The 21,016-nt window shown below is 38.7% G+C and overlaps 1 protein-coding gene across 2 annotated transcripts in view; it reads right to left on the bottom strand.

Moving 5' to 3' along the window:
* Positions 1-1,002: 1,002 nt before the first annotated feature.
* Positions 1,003-21,016, bottom strand: part of NEDD1 (NEDD1 gamma-tubulin ring complex targeting factor) — a 56,738-nt gene continuing 36,724 nt past the window's right edge. For both annotated transcript variants that reach the window (XM_044991113.1, XM_044991118.1), the window contains exons 9-15: positions 18,741-18,872; positions 17,288-17,335; positions 16,697-16,926; positions 14,709-14,865; positions 13,161-13,317; positions 6,051-6,117; positions 1,003-3,887 (exon numbers count right to left, since the gene is read on the bottom strand). In XM_044991113.1, the coding sequence (XP_044847048.1) occupies positions 3,783-3,887; positions 6,051-6,117; positions 13,161-13,317; positions 14,709-14,865; positions 16,697-16,926; positions 17,288-17,335; positions 18,741-18,872 (896 nt within the window). In that variant the 3' untranslated portion in view covers positions 1,003-3,782. The remainder of the gene's footprint in view (positions 3,888-6,050; positions 6,118-13,160; positions 13,318-14,708; positions 14,866-16,696; positions 16,927-17,287; positions 17,336-18,740; positions 18,873-21,016) is intronic.

Here is a 21,016-nt window from a genome sequence, read left to right as displayed (position 1 = left end):
TTTTCTAGCATGCCTCCTCAGATAGATAGCTTAATTCCAAGTCTTGGAACCATTATTTCATCATTAGTGGCTGTGATGTCACCAAATCATGGTGATTTTGCCTTTCTAAGTGAAAGATGCATGCATTTTTACATGAATCCACCACTACCAGAGTTTATGGGTTCATAAGGCTGAAGATGTATTTTTACACTGCTGTTGAAATAACTTCCTACATTTGAGATGTAAGGGGCATATCACCTTTTCTGAGAGTTTATTAATTATATAGAATACATTTCATAGAGAATATAAAAAGGCTAATTTTACATTTACAATTGTTTTAACATCTTAATGGGTTTCCTTTTCCCTAGTGTAAATTTAGGTCTACCATGCATCTGAGAAAGTGGGTATTCACCCACAAAAGCTCATGCTCCAATACATCTGTTAGTCTATAAGGTGCCACAGGACTCTTTGCTGCTTTTACAGATCCAGACTAACACGGCTACCCCTCTGATACAGGTCTACCATCAATAGCTGCTTAGTACTGATTATTCTTAACAACAAAATATCATCATCATCTAACAATTTTTATTCCTGAAAAGATGAAATTCTATTTCATGCTATTATTGAAACAAAAATATTTTAGATTAATGTAGTATAAACATACGTTTGGCCCCAAACTGAATGTTCACCTTCTTTTCCCCAAACATCCAACAAATGATCATGAAGTACATGCTACAGTTCAAATATTCTGAGAAATATTAACCTTAAAATATAGTGGACAGCCTCTTGGAAAAATAGTACTGGTTTGCATCTTAACAGGTGTCAAATATATTTAATCAATGATCCTGCCTTTAAGTAAAAATCTTCTTAAAAGACTATCACATTTCTTAGCACTGTCAAAAAAAAAATCAGCCTGACACCAAGCTCATTTTAAAAATGCATATATATTATATAGAGGCCTGATTATATATAGGTCAAATTCCAGAATCCAGGTTCCCAGATAGATTTTAGGATGAGTATTTCCTATCTTGCTATAAACCAAGACAAGGGAAAAAATTAAACTGTTTATTTTTCAAAGAGGGAGGAAAGAGGAAGCGTATACGAGTCCAGGAAATGACTGCACAGGAGGGAGGAGAGTCCAGGATCCCAGACTCACCAGTACCTGAGAACGGGGGTAGAGAACATGCACTCTGCCTTTCTCAAAAACATTTATTTGAAAGTGCTCTTCAGCAACGGCCACCGATCCTGTCATAATCATACTCATTTCCAAGTCAGATATATCTATTACTCCAGAATCACATGGCATAAATGGAACATTTCCATAACACCACTTCCTTTAGATGGCTGCCACATTCAAAAGTAGAGGGAGATACTGCAAAGCTAGACTCAACAAGGGATTCCAAGGTGGGATTCAATGAGACTTCTGGAGCTGAGAATCTTCCATAAGACGTGGCCCGTCCCTAGTTTGCAGTCTTCTTCCTGACTCAGACACACTTCTGCATCATTATTCAAAAAAACTGTTACCACAAGTGCTTTGTTCTAAGAGTTAAAATAAACAATTTTATTTTAAAATACAGTTCAGATCTGTGTACAAGTAAAACATGCTATTTGCCCCCCTAGGGGCTATCAGGATTGCTGGAGTGTCTCTACCAGTCACCAGTGCCACATAAATCTTGAGATAAGGAAACAAGCCCCAGGACAAAAGGTCAAAACCTTTTCTTCCTTCAATCACTGTTGTTGCGATGTCCTTTGTTCAAAAGCTTACCTAAGGTTCTGAAATCAAAAAGTAGAAGTCTTGGTGACATCTGCAGACAAATACTTAGGATGCTCTTTCAACTCCCTGCTATTTTATGGCCATTCTGGTGTGAAAGCCTTGGGAACAGAGTCTGGGCATGTTTGGGTGCTACATCAGCTTAACAATGCATGCTGTAGAACTGTGAAAGATTTGCCATACTTTTAACCACCATCTTTTTCCACAAGTTTGTGGCTTGTAATTTGAGTGTCAGAAATTGCTTACTCATTCTATAAACTTACAAAAGTTTTACAAAATACTGTTATCTGTACATTTGCATTAAATTACTAAAAATAAGTTTAATTTATTCTGCTTCCTTGAATTCAACTCAATATAGAAACACTTTTTAAAAGCTCTTTTGAACATGGTAGCAATAAACTACAAACTGATATTCAAGTCCTGATCATAATGTTGAAGGTTACACCAATATTATTCAATTTTTTACAAGAAAAAAATAAGTAATTAGCTTGTAAAAAAATACAGGAGCCACTCCCTTATGCTTCCCTCTTTTAAAAAAATCACGTTAAAGATGGTGACAAGATTCAAATAGTTTTCTTGCATGTTTCATACTTTGCAATGTATTATTTTAAGTAAAGTGACAGACAGTGTTTTGTCATGGCTTTTTCATTTATTGGAAGAATGTCATGCTGGAGATAAACGTTACATGTTGTAGCTAATGAACTCTGTGTTCTCAGTATTTTCTTTTTTGAAATCTTCTTTTCAACTGGAACATCATGTAATGGTTGTGGGTATCTTAAGATCTTCAGATCATCATCTGCAAAAGGCACTTGTAGCAGAGCCTAATCAGCCCTTGCTGAGGCAACACTTTCACTGGTGAGACTGTGGGCGAAACCCTGGCCCCAATGAAGTCAGTGACAAAACTCCCATTGACTTCAAAGGGGCCAGGATTTCACTTCAGATATTTTGCCTCACTAAGGACTGCACGAATAGGCCTGGCAGTGTTATACTGCTGAACTAACAGTCAGTACTGGCGTCACACATGCAGCCATGTTAGCTTATAGCTAAGACAAATGAATTAATTTGGTATTCAGCATGGCCAAAAGAAAGTTACAGTAGTGGTAAACAGTACTACTGGTTAAGTGTGTTCACACAGAACATTTCAAAGGCTATAAGTTATATTCAATGAAACTGGGTAAGTTACTCAATATGCCATTAAATTATGTAAATATTCATACTTATGTAAGTGAAAGGATTCTAGTTTACACAACTAAATTTTAACAAAAACTCATCCTAAAATTTAACATTTATAAGCGGGGGGAAGGGGGAGAGGAGCAATGGGAGAGGAAGAATCAGTGGCAGAAGAGCACACATTTCTCATAAAAAACATTTTAAAAAACCCACAAGCAAGAGGATGATATCATATTCATTAATATTTCCAAGACTGAACCCAAGTTTTGCTCCATATAGAAAAAGTTTTGAGTTATCTATAACTGCACGTTAATCAAATAATTACTAGTAGATTCCCTGTTTTTCCCAGCTATGCAGAAACAAAACTCCAAATATTATACTGAAAACAATATAGTTTTTCACAAAAATAGTCGAAATACTGAAGCTAAAATAAACTGCTGCTGACAAAAGTGTAAAATAATGCGTCAGTCTACACAGTTCTGACAGTAGGTATATATAAAAAATTCTTATGGAAAATACATTTGTCCTGTTTCCTTTTCATTTATAAAAGGCACTTCATGGACAGCTAAAGCTCTGATAAAATACTTATCCTGTTAGACAACACATGTATTTCAAGTCAGTTTACCATAAAGATACGAACACATTCTTTACAGAGGTTATTAGTGCAGATTTATCTCTGTTAAAAATTTTACAGTTAAGTATTGTGTCTTATAACATTTATTTAAAAGAAGAGGTTTTCCGAGTTCAAGAAAACAATACTGGTCTTCATACACGACTTCAGTGTTCGGCAGATGACATCTTGAAGGTTAAAGTACAAAATTCATTATGTTCATGCCAAGAAAATAAGCTTGGTGTGGACCTTTCAGAAGTGGGTCCTTAGTCTTTTGTTTTCCTCTCGTAGTCTCTCAATTTCAGCTACTAAGCTTTCATTTACAGAGTATCTTCCAAGCAAGGCATGCATTTCATTCTAGAGAAGAGAGAAAAACCCTTTTAACAGCTAAAGTTTACTTTTCAAATTTTGTTCTCTACAGTTTCCTCGTTTGAACAGATGAAAATTAATATAAATAACAACCTGAGAAGATACTGTATCTTTTTCACAAAGAAATTTAAAAAACCCCAAAACTTTTGATAAGTTATTAACATGAGGGTTTTTTTCCTTGGTGTACAGCACTTCCGTCATTAATTCCTTATTCTTTAATGAATATTTTATCAAAAGTACGCTTTTGTCCCAGTTTTAAGAAGGGGAATATATATTTTTCAATTTCCACTAAAAGAAGAATGACCAATGCTGGATACTAAAAATTTCTTTTATGTAGGCCAAATAGCAGAAAAATCTTAAAATAAATTTATAGATTAGCTTAAACTTGAAAAAGAACAGATGAAAGACTTTCAATTTCGTAAGGTATTTCCTTACTCCATTTCAGATTGTAAACAACCCATTCAGTTGCTAGCTGATTCTTCTGCTTAAAACTACCAAACCACAAGCAAAAAACCCAAAGATACTGAGTGAATTTTCTTCTCATTTTTGTTATAAAACCCAAGATTTGTAATGTTGGATGATTTCAAATTATATTTTGCATCATAGTTTTGTTTTAATGAGTATGTTCTACAAGTTCCAGGATCTTAATCAGCACTCAGATGCTATAATTATCACAGCAACAACTAATGCAGATATAGTGTCCTACTGTAATGGTTGTTAAAAGTAAATTCTGTTTCCAAGGTAACTAACAATATTTATTTAGTTTTACCCTTGTCCTTCCTCTCTCTTTTTCTCCTCCTAGTCTGTTTTTTTACTTTAATTTATTGGAGCCAATAAATGAAAGTAAAGGCCCCAATCTTGCAATTTACTGTGCCTGTGCCAAGATCCATGGCAGTCACTGGGGCTTCACACGTGCCCAGATATTTGCTCACATGAATCCGTTAGCTGGATCTAGCCTAACAGAGTAAGATCGTCAGGGCTATGCTGACATCTCAAACAAATACTCCCTTGAGCATCTAAAATAAAATCATCATCATGTGCTCCACACTCCAAGTTGCTCTGTCTTCCCACCCTGCTCCAGTATAAAGATGTTCCCACCTACATACAGTTTTCCTGTATGACACCCACTCTCACATGATCACAAGTGGAGTCTCTCCCCCATGGTTAGGGAGTTTCTTTTTGTCCATGACTCCAAACACCAGACAAAACGTTGCTGGTGTTGGCGAAAACAATCCCTTTCTTCCTCTTCAAAAGATAAGGGGGAGAGACGCTGACTTCTCCAAGTTCAATCCTCCCTTCTCCCACATGAAAGGCGGCCTCAAAGCCTGATTGACCATCCTATCCTCTGTTAAGGGAGCCATTAAACAGATGAGTTTCCTTCAAACTCCAAATTGGAGGAGAAACACTGGAGAAGAGGTGAAGGCAGAGACACATTCCCTCTCAGACTTACCTTCCTCCCTCATTAATGGAAACACTGTTTCCCCCTCTGCTCACAGCAAAACCAATAAAGTCAGACTAGAGGTCAGAGTCATTTCGAGCTGAGCCCATGTAAACTCAATAAAAATATAGTTAATGTGAATTCTTTTTAGTGTTTGCACTATAGTAGTTCAGAGTCAATGGTAATCTCATGAGTCCTAGTCCAGTGCTCTCTCTCCATATGAATATGGACAAGGTAAGAAATAAATAGTTTAAGAACATAAAAATCAAGTAATTTGATTTTGTTTTAGGATATTAAGTAGGAAGACCATCACCATATGGAGCAATGTTCTGTGTTATACTGTATAGTTAGCACTAGCTGAGAACATAAAAATCGGTCTGCTTCTCCTAGCATTCAGCAGAGCCTATAAAAGGGAGGGAGAGAGAAAGAAGAGAAACCAATGCTAGTCAATTTCTCTTGTTGGTATCGCATGTATCAAAAAATTATTGGTTAATTTAATTTGCCTTTTGGTAGTCTACTAGATTTCAACAGTTCAGTTGTTCAGCTTGAAACAGATTAATACATATATTAATATGTAGGTGTTTCCTATCCCTTCTCTGTAGGTTTTCTATTTAGGTTGTAAGGCATGCATCTAGCTTTCAGTTTTGTCTGTAAAGCAGCAGGCACACTTCAGCATTACTTATACACATTTTCATACTGTTCTTTGTACATACCAACTGCATATGGAATTGTTTAATCATCTCCACTTGCAAATTCACAATGTCTCGATGGCATGCTTCTCTGGGGAAATAAAGTATAAAAAGTCCCAAATGATACCTTTCTTATCAATTCCATAAAGACATTAGTTTTCCTCTACTCCCCAACAAACACACACACACACAAAAAAACACAAAACCAACTTTCTTATAACACTATGGGCTATCCTGGACACAGGAGTAAGGACAATGACTATCCCCACTCCTAACTGGTGCAGAAAGACAAGTAGAATTGTAATAAATCATTCAGGATGGCCCATGTCTCTTACTACTCTCAAGTTTCTGCAAGAACAGTTCATTCAGTGATTATATGAATCCTTGTTCATAGTCCTTGAAAAAGGATTTTAAGAGCAGAACAATGCAGAACATTTGAGAGCTTGTCCTCTTTTTGCTAACAGGATCAGGAATGCCAATAGAAATACATTTTTACTTTTAGTCAGTGATCCAAAAAGATTGGCCTTTTTCATCTGATGCATCATAGGTTTATCTTAGATTTGTACTGTATTTTTAGTGTTCAATTTGAATGTTAACTTTGTTGGAGGAGAAAAGCCTCCTTCAGTCACACAATACGACGCACAACGATGATGCTCAATAAATGAAAGTCATTCGCCTGTAATTGGAATTAAAGAAGAAGATTTTCAGTACAGGTCCACACTTTTGGAAGGTACCTCCACACTGCATTATGGTCTGGAACAGTGATTAGGATGGGCCATGCAGACTTTGCCACAACACATTTCAGGTCAAATGATGTAAGAAGGCATGACCTCTTTGTTCTCATTTCCTAAGAATCTATAGTAAACTCCAAGAGAGTGGGGAATATGAATCTGTACTGATGATGTATTTGAAGGTCTCCTTTTACTGGCAAGTAACCCCCCTCCCCCACAACCCTTCTGAGTAGTGTCAGTACAGATCTTTAACTGGAAAGGTTCTTAATCTTTGGCATTGGGCTCTACCTCCCAGCACAGAGAAGTCCCTCAAATGAGAATTTTGCACTTGGCAACCTGAGAATCTCAGTACTGGCACCATAATGAATCCACTATTTTTAGTTTACTTGGAGGTGAAATGGATTCTGGGGAGGACTGGTGTAATTCCATCATCTTTCCTCTCTGAATTTCTAGTCCTTGAAGAATACTCAAAAGGGAGTCCGAGGCAACAGCCTTCCACATCATTCAACCCACCTCAACAGTCAGGATCTCTTGGCACCAAACTTTGAGGCATCCAGAGTCTGGGATTTTGAGTAAGGGCTCACAATTTATTCTGACTTAGAATTTGTCCTAAAAACTCTTAGCCTACTCCATAAAGTATGGATCAGAGCAGAGTCTCCCAATCAAGGCCCCAGCTGATGAACCTTAGGTTTGATGCAAGAAAATGTATTTTACAAATGGGCACTCCTTAAACATCGGCTCTTTAAAGGGATCTGCCATTCATAGTGAACTGATGAGCTTCATCTTAAATTTCCAGAGAAACTCTTTTCTTTAATTAAAAAATTCATAGATAAAAAACACAAAACAAACAACTCAGAGGATGTAACATGTAATATTGCTAATGCTTTGAAAATATGCAGTATCTTTAGAGGCAGATTCAAAGCAGCGAGAACACACTGGCCAATTAAACATACTTTGCAGATGCTTTGCATTGTCAGAGCAGCACAAACAGCCAGCATGTACACCCCATTTTCCCCAAACCCTCATCCTCCATAGTCCCCTGCACACATGCCGCCACCCCCCAATTTCACCTTCTGATCCCCCCAAATTCCCCTGCATGCACACAAGTATTCCCTCTGTTGAAGGGACATGAATCAACGGGTAGCTTCTGAAAGGCAGTTAAGATTATTGTAATTTTTGCCACTATTTTCATGAATGCACATTACAGGAGCAGAGGAATAATGATCCTCTTGTTAGGAGAAATCATTCAAAGAACTGTCCTCTTTCAAAATGGCCACCTCTTCTTGTTCACAATAGAACTGATGCCAAGCTGCTCTCTGGCAACATAGAACCCTCTGTGCTGTCAGAAAGCAAAGATTTGCACTGTGCAAAGCAAGTAAATGGAGTCAATGGCCATCGTTATTAAGGGCAGCCTGCAGCCTTAGTTCCATTGAAAACAATTGGAGATGGCAGCCATTTTCAAAGAGAGCAGTTATTTGTGAGATTCTCTGTAGTAAAACAATTCTCAACCTTTGCTGAAATAAGCCTTAATCATAAAAAAAGAAAACCAGCAAAAATGGCCATTATTATTTTTTTTAAAGTCTTCTAATGCTGCATATAGGAATCAACTATATAGGAAGCTTGATTCTGCATTAGTTATTAAAATCATTAAAGACAAAAGAGAGTGACATCAAATGCTAAATGTCTTAAAAGATCCATTTAAGTTAAAATTAACTCAAACTAATAGATTTATCTATAAATTCTCAGAAAACATGTACCCAATAAGTGCTGTAATTTTGGAGAGGATATTATGTATTTTTCATAAATAAAGACATTACGTGCAAAACATTCCACAGTCTTAAGTATGCAACAAATGTTTCCACACAAAAAAGCTCTATAAACTCAACAAGACTTGAGCATCACCAGTGAAGGTACAAAGGGATTCTGACTAATCTCTACCTGTTTGAGGAGTGCTATCCCTAAAATCATTTCCAAACCTGAGCCTGGGAAGTAACATCACAATGTGCTTCTGCTATTCCAATTGATGCTACTCTGGGTGGTTTTTTTCCCTGTTACACAAACAACTAATCACATTTCATTTCAAAGTCTGAAAGTGCAAAAGAATATGGCCCTTATATTTTATTCAACTACAATTATAAATACATTAGGAGGATACAGTGGAGTAGGTTGGAAGAATGGTAAGAGAGAATTTTGTTTTAATTGGTGTTCTCTAGAGGCAGAGACTCCTCTAAAGATCCAAAGATTTGGATCACAAGTGCACACATGCCAATCTCAGGAACTGACCAAAGAGTTCTGTACCCTCTCTAAGAGCCGATGAATACATCTACAATGAAAGGGGCAAAACTTTTGGGTCATTGCCTAAGACTGCTTCTCTCCCACTATAAATATCAATAATCTAAAACTAACTCAGTGGGAGCTGGGTCGCAATATACATGCAAATATATTAGACTTGTTTCACAGACAATTATAGATTTGCTATTTCTCTTTGATTTCCCCCCGTTTTTTCATTTTTTTTTCCCTTTGGCAATGAAATGTTCAAACAAAATTGTATTAAAAGCTAGTTGTAGGAGATTCAAACCCTTGGCTTCCACAAACTAAGTGCCCTCCACAGACTCCTACTTTCAGAGCCTTTTAAAAGATGCAGAAATAAAAATCTATCAGACACATAGGAGGTAATATATACCATTAGGTTGTGCTGTTGCTAAAAATGTAGTGGCTGTAACAAGAATGGCAGGTACTCCCCACCCAAACAGTGACACACTCTCTTTCCCTCATTTTGGGACACCACATCCCTTCCCTCCACCAGGGAATATCTACCCCTTTCTCTCCTCACTCAAACCTATTCCTCCTGTCACACAATGAGCTTCCACCATTAGCCGCCTGGCCTCAATTTCCTTCCATGCTCAGTGGTTTATTTGATAAGGAACTAAAAGGTTTTGCTTTGGTTTTCTTCATTCTAGGGATGACTTCCCTAGTGTCACAGAAGAGGAAGCTGAACCTTTTTCTTAAGAACTGGGGGTTCTTAAGACAGACAAGAAAGGGAAAGACAAGAAGACACCCAAGAGGGGAAAAAATATACATTTTTATTATATTTCTTGATTAAATCCTGGAGGTTATAAACATAAGAAGCTATGGTATTTTCTCTTGAAATACTTATAAAAGAGAGAGAGAGAGAGAGGCACTTCTGGAGTAGGTGGAATGATACTACGACACAAAGAAGTAATCAGTGTCATAGTATAAATAGTTTTTGCTAGTAGCATTCCAATAGTTCTGTCACATCATAGCAAAGCTATTGTGAGACATCAGAACACGTTTTGAACAAAAAAGAGAACTATTATACAATGTTGTCTACATATGAGAAAGACAAAAAGACTATCAAGAACCAAAACAATTTACAACATTTCTAGTTAGAGTAAAATTGTGTGAAATTATTAATTTCCACCTATATAATTGGATTGCAATTTTTTCGAAAATAGAAACCAGTGCCACATCTCTGTTTGCATAAACAGCCTATAGAAATAATATACAACGACTTTTGAAAGACCCACAAAATAACCTGTTTCAGAGCTGTAGCCGTGTTAGTCTGCATCAGCAAAAAGAACGAGGAGTACTTGTGGCAACTTAGAGACTAACAAATTTATTTGGGCATAAGCTTTCATGGGCTAAAACCCACTTCATCAGATGCATGCAGTGGAAAATACAGTAGGAAGATATAACATACACACACACACACACACACCTTCGACGTTAGGGAATGCTATGGAAAAAAAATAATTTAACACACAAAAGGTCTGTTTAAAAAAATAAAAATCAACACCAGACAGGGCTCATTTTCAGGGATGGGTGGCTGGAAAGAAGTAGAACTCAGTCCAAGGAGTGGGACTGTGGAGGAGAGAAAACCAAAGCCAACACAAACATAAGAATGCTGGTGCCGGCTGAAAAGAATAAGGAAGACCTGAGGTGATCCTGCACAACAAGTTAGACCCAAGTTTGTAAAAGAAAATGGGAGAAAAAGTGGGGGATACAGACACTCCACACAACAACAATCCAAAAATTTTGAGATGCAAATTAAAAAAAAACAAAAACAAAAAACCCCATCACATCATAGTTTGGTCCCTCAATAGTCCTTCTTTGCACATGTCTGGTGCAACTCTACCATTGATCACTCACTGATAGAAGTTCTCAGAAGAACAAAAAACCCATTGGAGATCTGGAGGAATTAAATTAGGTCTTGTCTACACCTGAGAATTTACCAAAATAGCTATTTCAGAATAATCATTGAAGAGTTATTTTGGGATAAGTCCCCATGTGGATACTCTTATTCAGGAATAAAAGTGGCTTCTTCCAATTTACAAAGGCACTTTCACAGTCTGGAATAAGTAGTCCCATGGGGGCTTATACCAAAATAACTATCTCTGAATAATTATTCCAAAATAGCTATTTTGGTAAATTCTCAGATGTAGACAAGCCCTAAATTAATCCCTCCAGAACCCTGAGAACTCCCGGCAATGAGTGATCAAACACTGTAAGTACAATTGAACCAGACTTGGAGTATTGAGGGACCAATCTATAATAATTATTCAGCAATAGATATTTTGGAATATTTCCACGTGTGGCTAAATCCTTAGCTAAACTATCTGTCACAGCTAATTTGAGACCCTTTAGGCATCTAAAACCACTCTCTCTCCCTTTTAACTCAGTCAGGTATTGTTAAAACCCTACACAACTACACAACTTCATAAAGTTACTGGGGCAAGTCTACACTACAAAGTTTTGCCAGCATAGGTATGTGGGTTAGGGGTTTGAAAAACCACACCCCTTCCTGACATAGCTATGCCAGCAAAATATAAACAAGTTCGTTTATCTTAGCAATTGGCTGAACAAGAAGTAGGACTAAGTGGACTTCAAAACCGGTTGGCAGTGCTAAGACAAGCTAGTCCCTACCTGTCCTGGCTCTGTGCTGCGCCCCGGAAGCGGCCAGCAGGTCCAGCTCCTAGGCGGAGGGGGGGGGCAGAGGGTTCAGCGTGCTGCCCCCGCCCCGAGCACCAGCTCTGCACTCCCATTGGCCAGAAACCACAGCCAATGGGAGCTGTGGGGACGATGATTGCGGGCAAGAGCAGCATGCAGTGCCTTCTGACCCCCCCACCTAGGAGTTGGATCTGCTGGCTGCTTTCAGAGAGTAGTGCAGAGCCAGGACAGGCAGGGAGCGGCCTTAGCCTTGCTGTGCTGCTGACCAGGAGCAACCTGCGGTAAGCCCGCTTCCCAGCTCTGAGCCCCAGCCCCAGCCCTGAGGCCCCCCAAACCTGGAGCCCCCTCCTGCACCCCAAACTCCTGATCCACAGCCCCAACCCAGAGCCAGCACCCCCAGCTGGAACCCCACACCCCCTCCTGCACCCCAACCCCCTGTTAAAACCGCAGCCCCCTCCCATACTCCGAATCCCTCACCCTACCTCCCAGCCTGGATCCACCTCCCGCACCCCAATCCCCTTGCCCAGTGAAAGTGAGTGAGGGAGAGACCGAGCCACCAAGGGAGGGGGAATGTAGTCAGTGGGGGGGGCGGGGCCTCAGGGAAGGGGCAGGGCTAGGGTGTTCAGTTTTGTGTGATTAGAAAGTTGGCAACCCTAGATGCATGTCCCCTGGAATGGTGGTTGAAGCATGAAGGAACATATAAATCTTTAGCCCATCTGGCATGTAAATATCTTGTGACACCAGCTATAACAGTGCCACGAGAATGCTTGTTCTTACTTTCACGTGACGTTGTATACAAGAAGCTGGCAGCATTATCTCCTGCAAATGTAAACAAACTTATTTGTCTGAGCGATTGGCTGAACAAGAAGTAGGACTGAGCGGACTTGCAGGCTCTAAAATTTTACATTGTTTTATTTTTGAATGCAGTTTTTTGTACATAATTCTGCATTTGTAAGTTCAACTTTCATGATGAAGAGATTGCACTACAGTACTTGTATTAGGTGAACTGAAAAATACTATTTCTTGTTTTTTTATAGTGCAAATATTTGTAATAAAAAATAAATATAAAGTGAGCAGTTGTATTCTGTATTGTAATTGAAATCAATCTATTGAAAATGTTGAAAACATCCAAAAATATTTAAATAAATAGTATTCTATTATTAACAGCGCGATTAATCACAATTAATTTTTTTAATTGCTTGACAGTCCTAACAGAAACCCTAATATTAGTTAGACAGGTTGATGACCAATGAAAAAAATCTACAGCATGTTTACCGTACTTTAGTTGAAAAGCTGAATTCTGATTATACAAAACTGAATGATTTGTTTTGCCATCCAGAGTTTGTATTAAACGCTTCATATGAAGTTACAAAAGTCAATTGAAAAAAAAATTAAGTCAATGAAATATTCCAAACATTGCATGAACATACTTTACCTGAAATCATCTAGTGTTTCCTGTATCATATTTTGAATGAAATGAATTTGAACTGATGTCAATGGTGCATTTGGTCTATTACTTCCAATGGTGTCTACTATTTTTTCAGATAATGAACTGGCAACTCCCGCAGTGACAGAGGAAGTTATCTTTGGAGCTACAGAAGAAAAATGAAGAGTATTAGAGTGAATATGGAGAAGGAGACTAAAAGAAAACTTCTGTTACTCCACAAGGCATCTGTCTTGAGAGATGGATCACAAACTAAACGAGTCAACAATGTAATACTGTTGGAGGGGGGGAAAAAAAAAGAGCAAACATCATTCTGGGATATATTAGCAGGAGTATTGTAAGCAAGACATAAGAAGTAGTTGTTCTACTCTACTCAGCACTGAAAAGGCCTCAACTGGAGTACTGTGTCTAGTGCTGGGCATCACACTTCAGGAAAGATGTGAATAAACAGGAAAAAGTCCAGGGGGGGGGGGTAACAATAATGAGTAAAGGTCTAGAAAACATGACCTTTGAGGAAAGACCCTGAGTTTGTTTAATCTGGAGAAGACTGAGGGGGGACATAATATTCTTCAAGTACATATAAGGTTGTTATATACAGGAGAGTGATAAATTGTTCTCCTTATCCACTGAGGACAGGAAAAGAAGCAATGGTCTTAAAATACAAGAAGGGAGATTTAGGTTACACATCAGAAAAACTGTCAGGGTAGTTAAGTACTGGAACAAAATTACCCAGGGAGGCTGTGAAATCTCCATCACTGAAGGTTTTTAAGAACAAGTTAGACAAAACAACCAACCGACAACAAAAGATAATACTTAGTCCTGCCTCCGTGCAGGGTACTGGATTAGATAATCTATGGGGGTCCTTCCAGCTCTATATTTCTATTAGTCTATGTTTTTGAATATTTCACCCACAAGATTAAGTGACTTGAGAGCCTAAGGGCTAGATCTACAGAAGTACTAATGATGTGGCTAGGTGCTTAGTGGGATTTAAAAAACCACTTGAGATATATGTCTAATTCAGGCGCTCTGGAAAATCCTACGAGGTACCTACCTGCATCTTTAACCAGCTAAATACCTTTGTAGATCTGGCCTTTAGGCTCCCAAGTCATTTGGGAGTGTTTACACAGACACTTAGTTTGCTGCAAGCTGAAGTGTAAGTCTGCTGCACACTAAAAGTTCCCTAGTGCACTTTCAGGTACCCGACTTTGAAAAGGGAGTAGACCAAAATGCATAAGGGAACTTTAAGGGCACGGCAGCAGGGTCCACAGAGAGACACTTAATGTTCAGCGGGTTATATTTACACCCAAGCTTGCCACAAACCAAGTGTTCATGTAGACAAGCCCTTAGATGCTTTTGATTATTTTATCCTACATATAAGCAGCTCAAGTTATACTTAGTACGCTATAAAAAAAATTATTCACAGTTACTTGCCCTTTAATTCAGTTTTAATGCTAAAGTCACTTCTGTGACAGTTTTCACATTAGGTATTATAAACACACAATAATCACTTGTCAAACCAGACAACTTCCATACACTTACTTGCTGAGGTAGTACCATTTACTGGTGAATCGGACATCAAGAGTGCCTGAATATTCTTCCCTAGCCTCTCATTTGCTTCCGGAGTCTTGATTACAGTGGGCAAAGGTGGAGTATTTGAATGTCCAGACTCAGCATTCGATGAGCTCAATTTTGAAAGCTTGTAAGTCAAATTAAAAACAGTAATAATTGTAACACTTCAGTTGTACTTAATGACTGTTTACATTTTAAGATCTACATTGCCTCTTATGTATTTTTGTGTTTGGAAAGCTGGAACAAATAGGTCTGCTAGAAAACAATGATTCCATTTCCCCCAAAATTTTGAGATTTTGGAATTTGCTTTTGTTCCACATCAGAACAAAATTGAGACCTTTTGACATTTTTCACAGAAATGAGAGCACCAATCCCAGAATACTCAGCCTAACGGCTAGGGAACTCCCCTGGGATGTAGGAGACCTGCTCCAGATCAGGAGTGGCCTAAACATCAGATTACACAGATACTCCTCTCTGAAACGTTCCTAACAAAGTTTCTGGGGAGAAAAATTGGTTTGCTGAGTTGGCATTTTTTAACAAAAGTGTTTAGACAAAGAATTTCCAACCAACTCTAGTGACTAATGCAAACTAAAATTTAAATACAAATATTTACAGCATATCCTTGAAGCTGACCTCAAAAACTTGGCTTTGCATTAGTATTAGAATGGTAAAACCCAGTATCTATTTACCATTGTAGAAGGAAATAGACACTGTTCATGACTAATGCAATATTTTCTTTTCAGCAGAAAAAATATGGCAGATTAATTAGTTCTCTTCTCTTTTTAAGAGAGTAGAACTATCTCCTCTAGCCAGTAGCAAAGCCATATGTTCTGGTAATGGTGCTACAGGACCCATATGAGCCACAATTGCAGAAAAACAGGGAGTTAGCAATACAAGAAAAGCCAAAAGAACCTTCAGACTCAACAGTGCTCTTGGAGGTAGTTTGGCCAAACAATTCTTGGGCTCATGTGTTTATTCCCTTTCCAGGATAGTGCCAAGATCTCTGGCACTGAAGACCTCTCAGTTTTTCTTACCTTTGTTCATGAGGACATGCCTGAAACATCCTCAGATAGAGAACCTGCTGGAAACTCAGGGGACTGTGCCCAAAAGTCTTGTGCTACAACAGACTTTTCCAAAGCTAAGAAAACCCTGACATTGAGGGAAAACTTGCTATGGTTTGTTCCAATGGAAGATGATTGGCAGGTGCTGGCTTAGTACCACATCTCTGTTATCTGGGTAGATTCTGGCACTAACAGAGGACCCATAACAACAACAGATTCTTGAGACTCAAAAAATCAGCCTCATAACCAGCTCATACTCAGAGCTACCTACAGAAAGAAAAGAACTGGAGTGACGTGGGCCTTTTGTAAATTCAGCTGTAAAGGTTCAGTGCTGCAAGCATTGCTTTCTAGAGAGAGTTCCTGAATCTCAACAGCAACAGAAGTGGAAGCAGATTTCATAAAGAGGAGTAAGCAGAGACCACCACAAAAGAAAGGACACCTTTCCCCTTTCTAGGTCCTATGAGTTTTGTGGAAAATGCTTTCTAAGTCAAGAAATAATAGCTCCCTAATATTCAGAAATTAAGAATATTCTGCATGGTAGTATAGCTTGTCTTCATTGGTTTCAATGTATTATAATGTCAAGGACTTTTTTAAAAACAATGTAAACTCATATCATGTTGCTCAAGGCCACAAGAGACTCCTCAAAAGTGATTCATTTTAAGTCTGATTCTTGATCTCTTTAAATGTCTGAATGGTCTAAACTGGAGTAAGACAGAGATACTGCAAGGTTATTGTGACATCTAAGGGTTATTTTGCAGTCCTTTTAGTACACGTTACCTGGAACATTTTTTTGGCAAATTCCCAATAAATGTATTTATTGCGGGTAAAAGGCAACAGGCAGACACTTAAAAACAAAACAAAAAACAATCACTTATGAGAGGAATTAGCATAGAGTACCTGTTTCAAGGGTTCTCTAGATTCCTGTTTTCCAATATTTATTTTTGTAGCTTCAGCATCTTGATTTGGATGCTCTTCTTCTTCTTTAATAGGAGAGCCCACAAATGCATGTAATGGGCTAGAACGTGTCCCTTGCATGCAAGCACCTACTGTGTTTCTTTTTATGGGAAACACAGTGTTGAATTGGGGGAGGAAATCCAAACCAGGAAAGTAGGGCTGAAAATCCAAACCTGAAAGGGAAAGAGAAAAGAAAAAGGTTTTTCTGGCTTAACTGAAGTATTCATTAACACATAAACAAGCGAACATGGAGAGAAAACCCATATCCTGCACTACTGATTACCTACAGGAATGCTTTTCTTAAAACAGTTATGATTTGCTGTTATACTGCACACCAAACATTATACATATTGGGCCCTGATATTATTACGTCCATTTTATACCAGTGCAGTTCCACTGATGTTTGACTGCATGGATGGTTTGGTTTCAATGGAATCATATCAGCATAAAACTGGCATAATGCCATGGCTAACCAGGCTTTTGTTTTGTTTTTAGCCTTGACAGTAAACAGAAATGCACTGCAAAAATGCTTACCATCTCCTTTTCCTGGAAGATCATCATTTGTTTTGTAAACTGCAACATCTACAAAATATTGACAAAAATAAAGATTAATTTAAAACTTGCATAGACTGAATCTGTGTCAGTATTCTACATCAACACAGTATTTTAATAATAAGCAATTAACTGAATGATGAAACAGGAACAGCTTCTGTATTCTGAACTCTTGCACTCATACATAGAGCACTGTACGGATACAGAGAGTTTGTATCTGCATCCGATCCGCAGAAATGGTCCACAGATAAAAGCAGATATCCGCAGACTTGCAGGGCTCTAGATACAAAATTTGTATCCGCATCTGATCTGCGATCCCCAAAAGTGGTCCGCAGACTTGTAGGGCTCTATTTATTCAGATTCATGACTTCCAATAGGATTGCACACAGGTGCAGAGATCCACATTAGTGCATGTGCTTTCAGGATCAGAGCCCAAAGGTGAAAGCAGACGCACTACACTAACTTCTCCATCAACATAAGCTCCTAGAAATCAATAAAAATAATGCCTCTGATTGTTTTCTTATTAATTTGCCTTCTGGGTATTTGAGCATCATGTTAGTCTATTTCATACTTTTGCTTCTAATAAGTTTTAAAAATACATCACAGGGAAAGAGTCTGAGATGTAACTAGGATCCCAGAACTTTGGATCTGGACTGTGCACGATAGGCCCATCTCGGACAATAAGTATTCAAATGACCACAGTGGCAGTATTTTTATTGATACTCGACACTGATGTTTTCTTACAGCCAACTCTTGCATTTTTACAACTGCTCTGATGAAAGTTTGTTGTCTGCCTACTTAAAAAAAAAAAAATTAAAAATCCTAGTTTTCCAAAGCCTGCAAAAAGATAGGATCCTGTGCAATATGTGCAAGACTAAAAGCATTAAGCTCTCTGAGCCTTGTTGTAAGGAGAAGTATTGCACAATATGATGCCAGACAGAGCACAGCAAGAATTCATCTGCATTGTGACAGGTTTCAGTGGTAGCCATGTTAGTCTGTATCAGCAAAAAAAAACGAGGAGCCCTTGTGGCATCTTAGAGACTAACAAATTTGGGCATAAGTTTTCGTGGGCTAGAATTCACTTCATCAGATGTATGAAATAAAAAATACAGGAGCAGGTACCTTCTTGTCAACTGTTTGTAATGAGCCACTCTCCTACCACTTCAAAAGTTATTTTTCCTCCCTTGGTATCCTGCTGTTAATTGATTTATCTCGTTAGACTGACCCAAGACTTGGTAAAGCAACCCCATCCTTTCATGTACTTGTACCTGCTCCTGTGCTATTACTTCATACATCTGATTAAGTGGGTTCTAGCCCACGAAAGCTTATGCCCAAATACATTTGTTAGTCTCTAAGGTGCCCCAAAGACTCCTCGTTTCCCCCCCCCCCATCTGCATTGTAACTAATCTTACAAGTTTCAATATTAACAACTTACCATCTCTGACTGGAGAGAACATGTCACCCAAACTATCTCGTCCCAGATCATCAAAGTTAGTCATATTGGCACTCTTCCCATGATCTGTTTCTTTAGATAGAATTACATCCATGCTGCCGCTACGAGGAAAACCTTAAGATAACAACAACGTTCTATTAGGGATTTACTGTTTCATTACATCAAATAAAATTAAAAAAGACTCTGCTTGCTTTACAAAATCTCTAACTGAACATCAATCCAAGCAGTTTCCCTAACAAAAGGCAAAACAAAGTTTGCTGTACTTTTATTGTGCTGTCTTATAGCAATTCTAATTAGAAAACCAACTCTGATAGCTTTGTCTGTACATTCCTCCATGTGAGAGAGTTACCTCATTAACAGCCTCCAGTCACACACGTGAAAGAAAAATATAGGTTGACTTTTTCCTTTTATACAAGGAGTCTTGTTAATGGAGACAAATGCTCAAACTAAGTTTTACAGGTAGCACCACAAAATGTATTGTTTACTTGATGGATGCAGTCAGGATTAATGGAAATTAGTAAAATAAAAAACAAAACAAAAAAAAACAAAACACCCCACTCCCCAAAAAGTAAAGTACTTTTATAAGCTTGGAGGAGAAAAGTCACCTATCAACATTATCCAGCAATAAAAGCAGTCTCTGCTTAAATATACAGTTGTTAAATGTTCAATTTAAAATTATATATAAATATATGCGTGTGTATCTTCAAGCTGCTCCCCACCCCCAGCTCTAAAACTAGTGTTTAGAAAATGAGCAGTTAGCTAGGTGTCCCTAGCCTTTGTTTGCCAGAAGCTAGGAATGGGCACAGGGGACGGATCACTTGGTGATTACCAGTTCTGTTCATTCCCTCTGGGGCACCTGGCATTGGTCACTGTCGGAAGACAGGATACAGGGCTAGATAGACCTTTGGTCTGACCCAGTATGGCCATTCTTATGTCATCTTAAAGTTTAACCAAAAAAAGAGAGTCTCAATTGAAAATTCTACAAGAATGAAGAAGAAATGAAAGATACAGACATAAAAGAAAGGATAACTATTCTTGAAGTCTCCTCTATTCCAAAGGTGGTTATTTTTCACTGGAAGTAAAAAGGTGGATATTCCAAGATTGATCCAACTCAGACTTTATATAGAGTTACGGATGGGCTAAGCCTGTCAGCCTCTACATCTCTTTTAAACCTAGAAAAGCAGCATAGAAAAACAAAGCTAAATATAACTTTAGATCACTTGCAGTAGTATAAAGGGTCTCTGTCCATAATGGCTTGGGAACTGATCTTTATTGATCTCTAGCTGATTGAGGAGCACCCACAGGGATACACATCTTAAAAACTCCAGTTACTGCACAAGGTGAGTAACTTCTCCTTCTACAAGTAGTGTCCCTAAGGGTACATCTACACTACCCGCCGGATCGGCGGATAGTGATCGATCTATTGGGGATCGATTTATCGCGTCTAATGTAGACGTGGAGAAATCGATCCCCAATTGCTCTGCCATCGACTCAGGAACTCCACCATGGCGATAGGCGGAAGCGGGGTCGACGTGGGAGTGGTGGCCGTCGATCCTGTGCTGCAAAGACGCGAAAAAAAGTGATTAAGTCGATCTAAGATACACAACTTCAGCTATGCTATTCTTGTAGCTGAAGTCGACGTATCTTAGCTCCGTCCCCCCACCACAGTGTAGAGCAGGCCTATGTGTGCTCCACTTCAGGTAACTCCCAAGCAGTATCCCTTGATGGAGATGAATGTAACACTGAAGACTGCATTGCCAACCACAGCATTTGCTTTAGAAGAATGAATCAGAGCATAATGTTTGGAAAAAGGTATGTACTGAGGTCCAAGTTATGGCTCTGAAACGTCAATGACCAGAATATCGTTAAATGAAAGCCACAGAAGTAGACTGGGACCTTGTGGAATGGGCTATCACCCTAGAAGGAGACTGAACATTGTCTTAAGAGATAATTCATCCTGAAGACTCTCAAAGTGTAACTGCAGATCTTCTGAATCTGTCAGCAACTGACACAAAAAGTCTAGGAGACTTCGGCCTGGTCTACACTGGGGGGGGGGGTCGAACTAAGGTATGCAACTTCAGCTACGCTAGTCGAACTACCTTAGTTCGAAGTACTTACCCGTCCTCACGGCACGGGATCGAAGTCCGCGGTTCCCCCGTCGACTCCGCCACTGCCGTTCGCGGTGGTGGAGTTCCGGAGTCGACGGGAGTGCGTTCGGAGTTCGATATATCGCATCTAGATGAGCCGCGATATATCGA

This window comes from Mauremys mutica, chromosome 1 (genome assembly GCF_020497125.1).
Source record: "Mauremys mutica isolate MM-2020 ecotype Southern chromosome 1, ASM2049712v1, whole genome shotgun sequence".
Lineage (NCBI taxonomy): Eukaryota > Metazoa > Chordata > Testudines > Geoemydidae > Mauremys > Mauremys mutica.
This window is presented reverse-complemented; position numbering and strand designations above follow the sequence as displayed.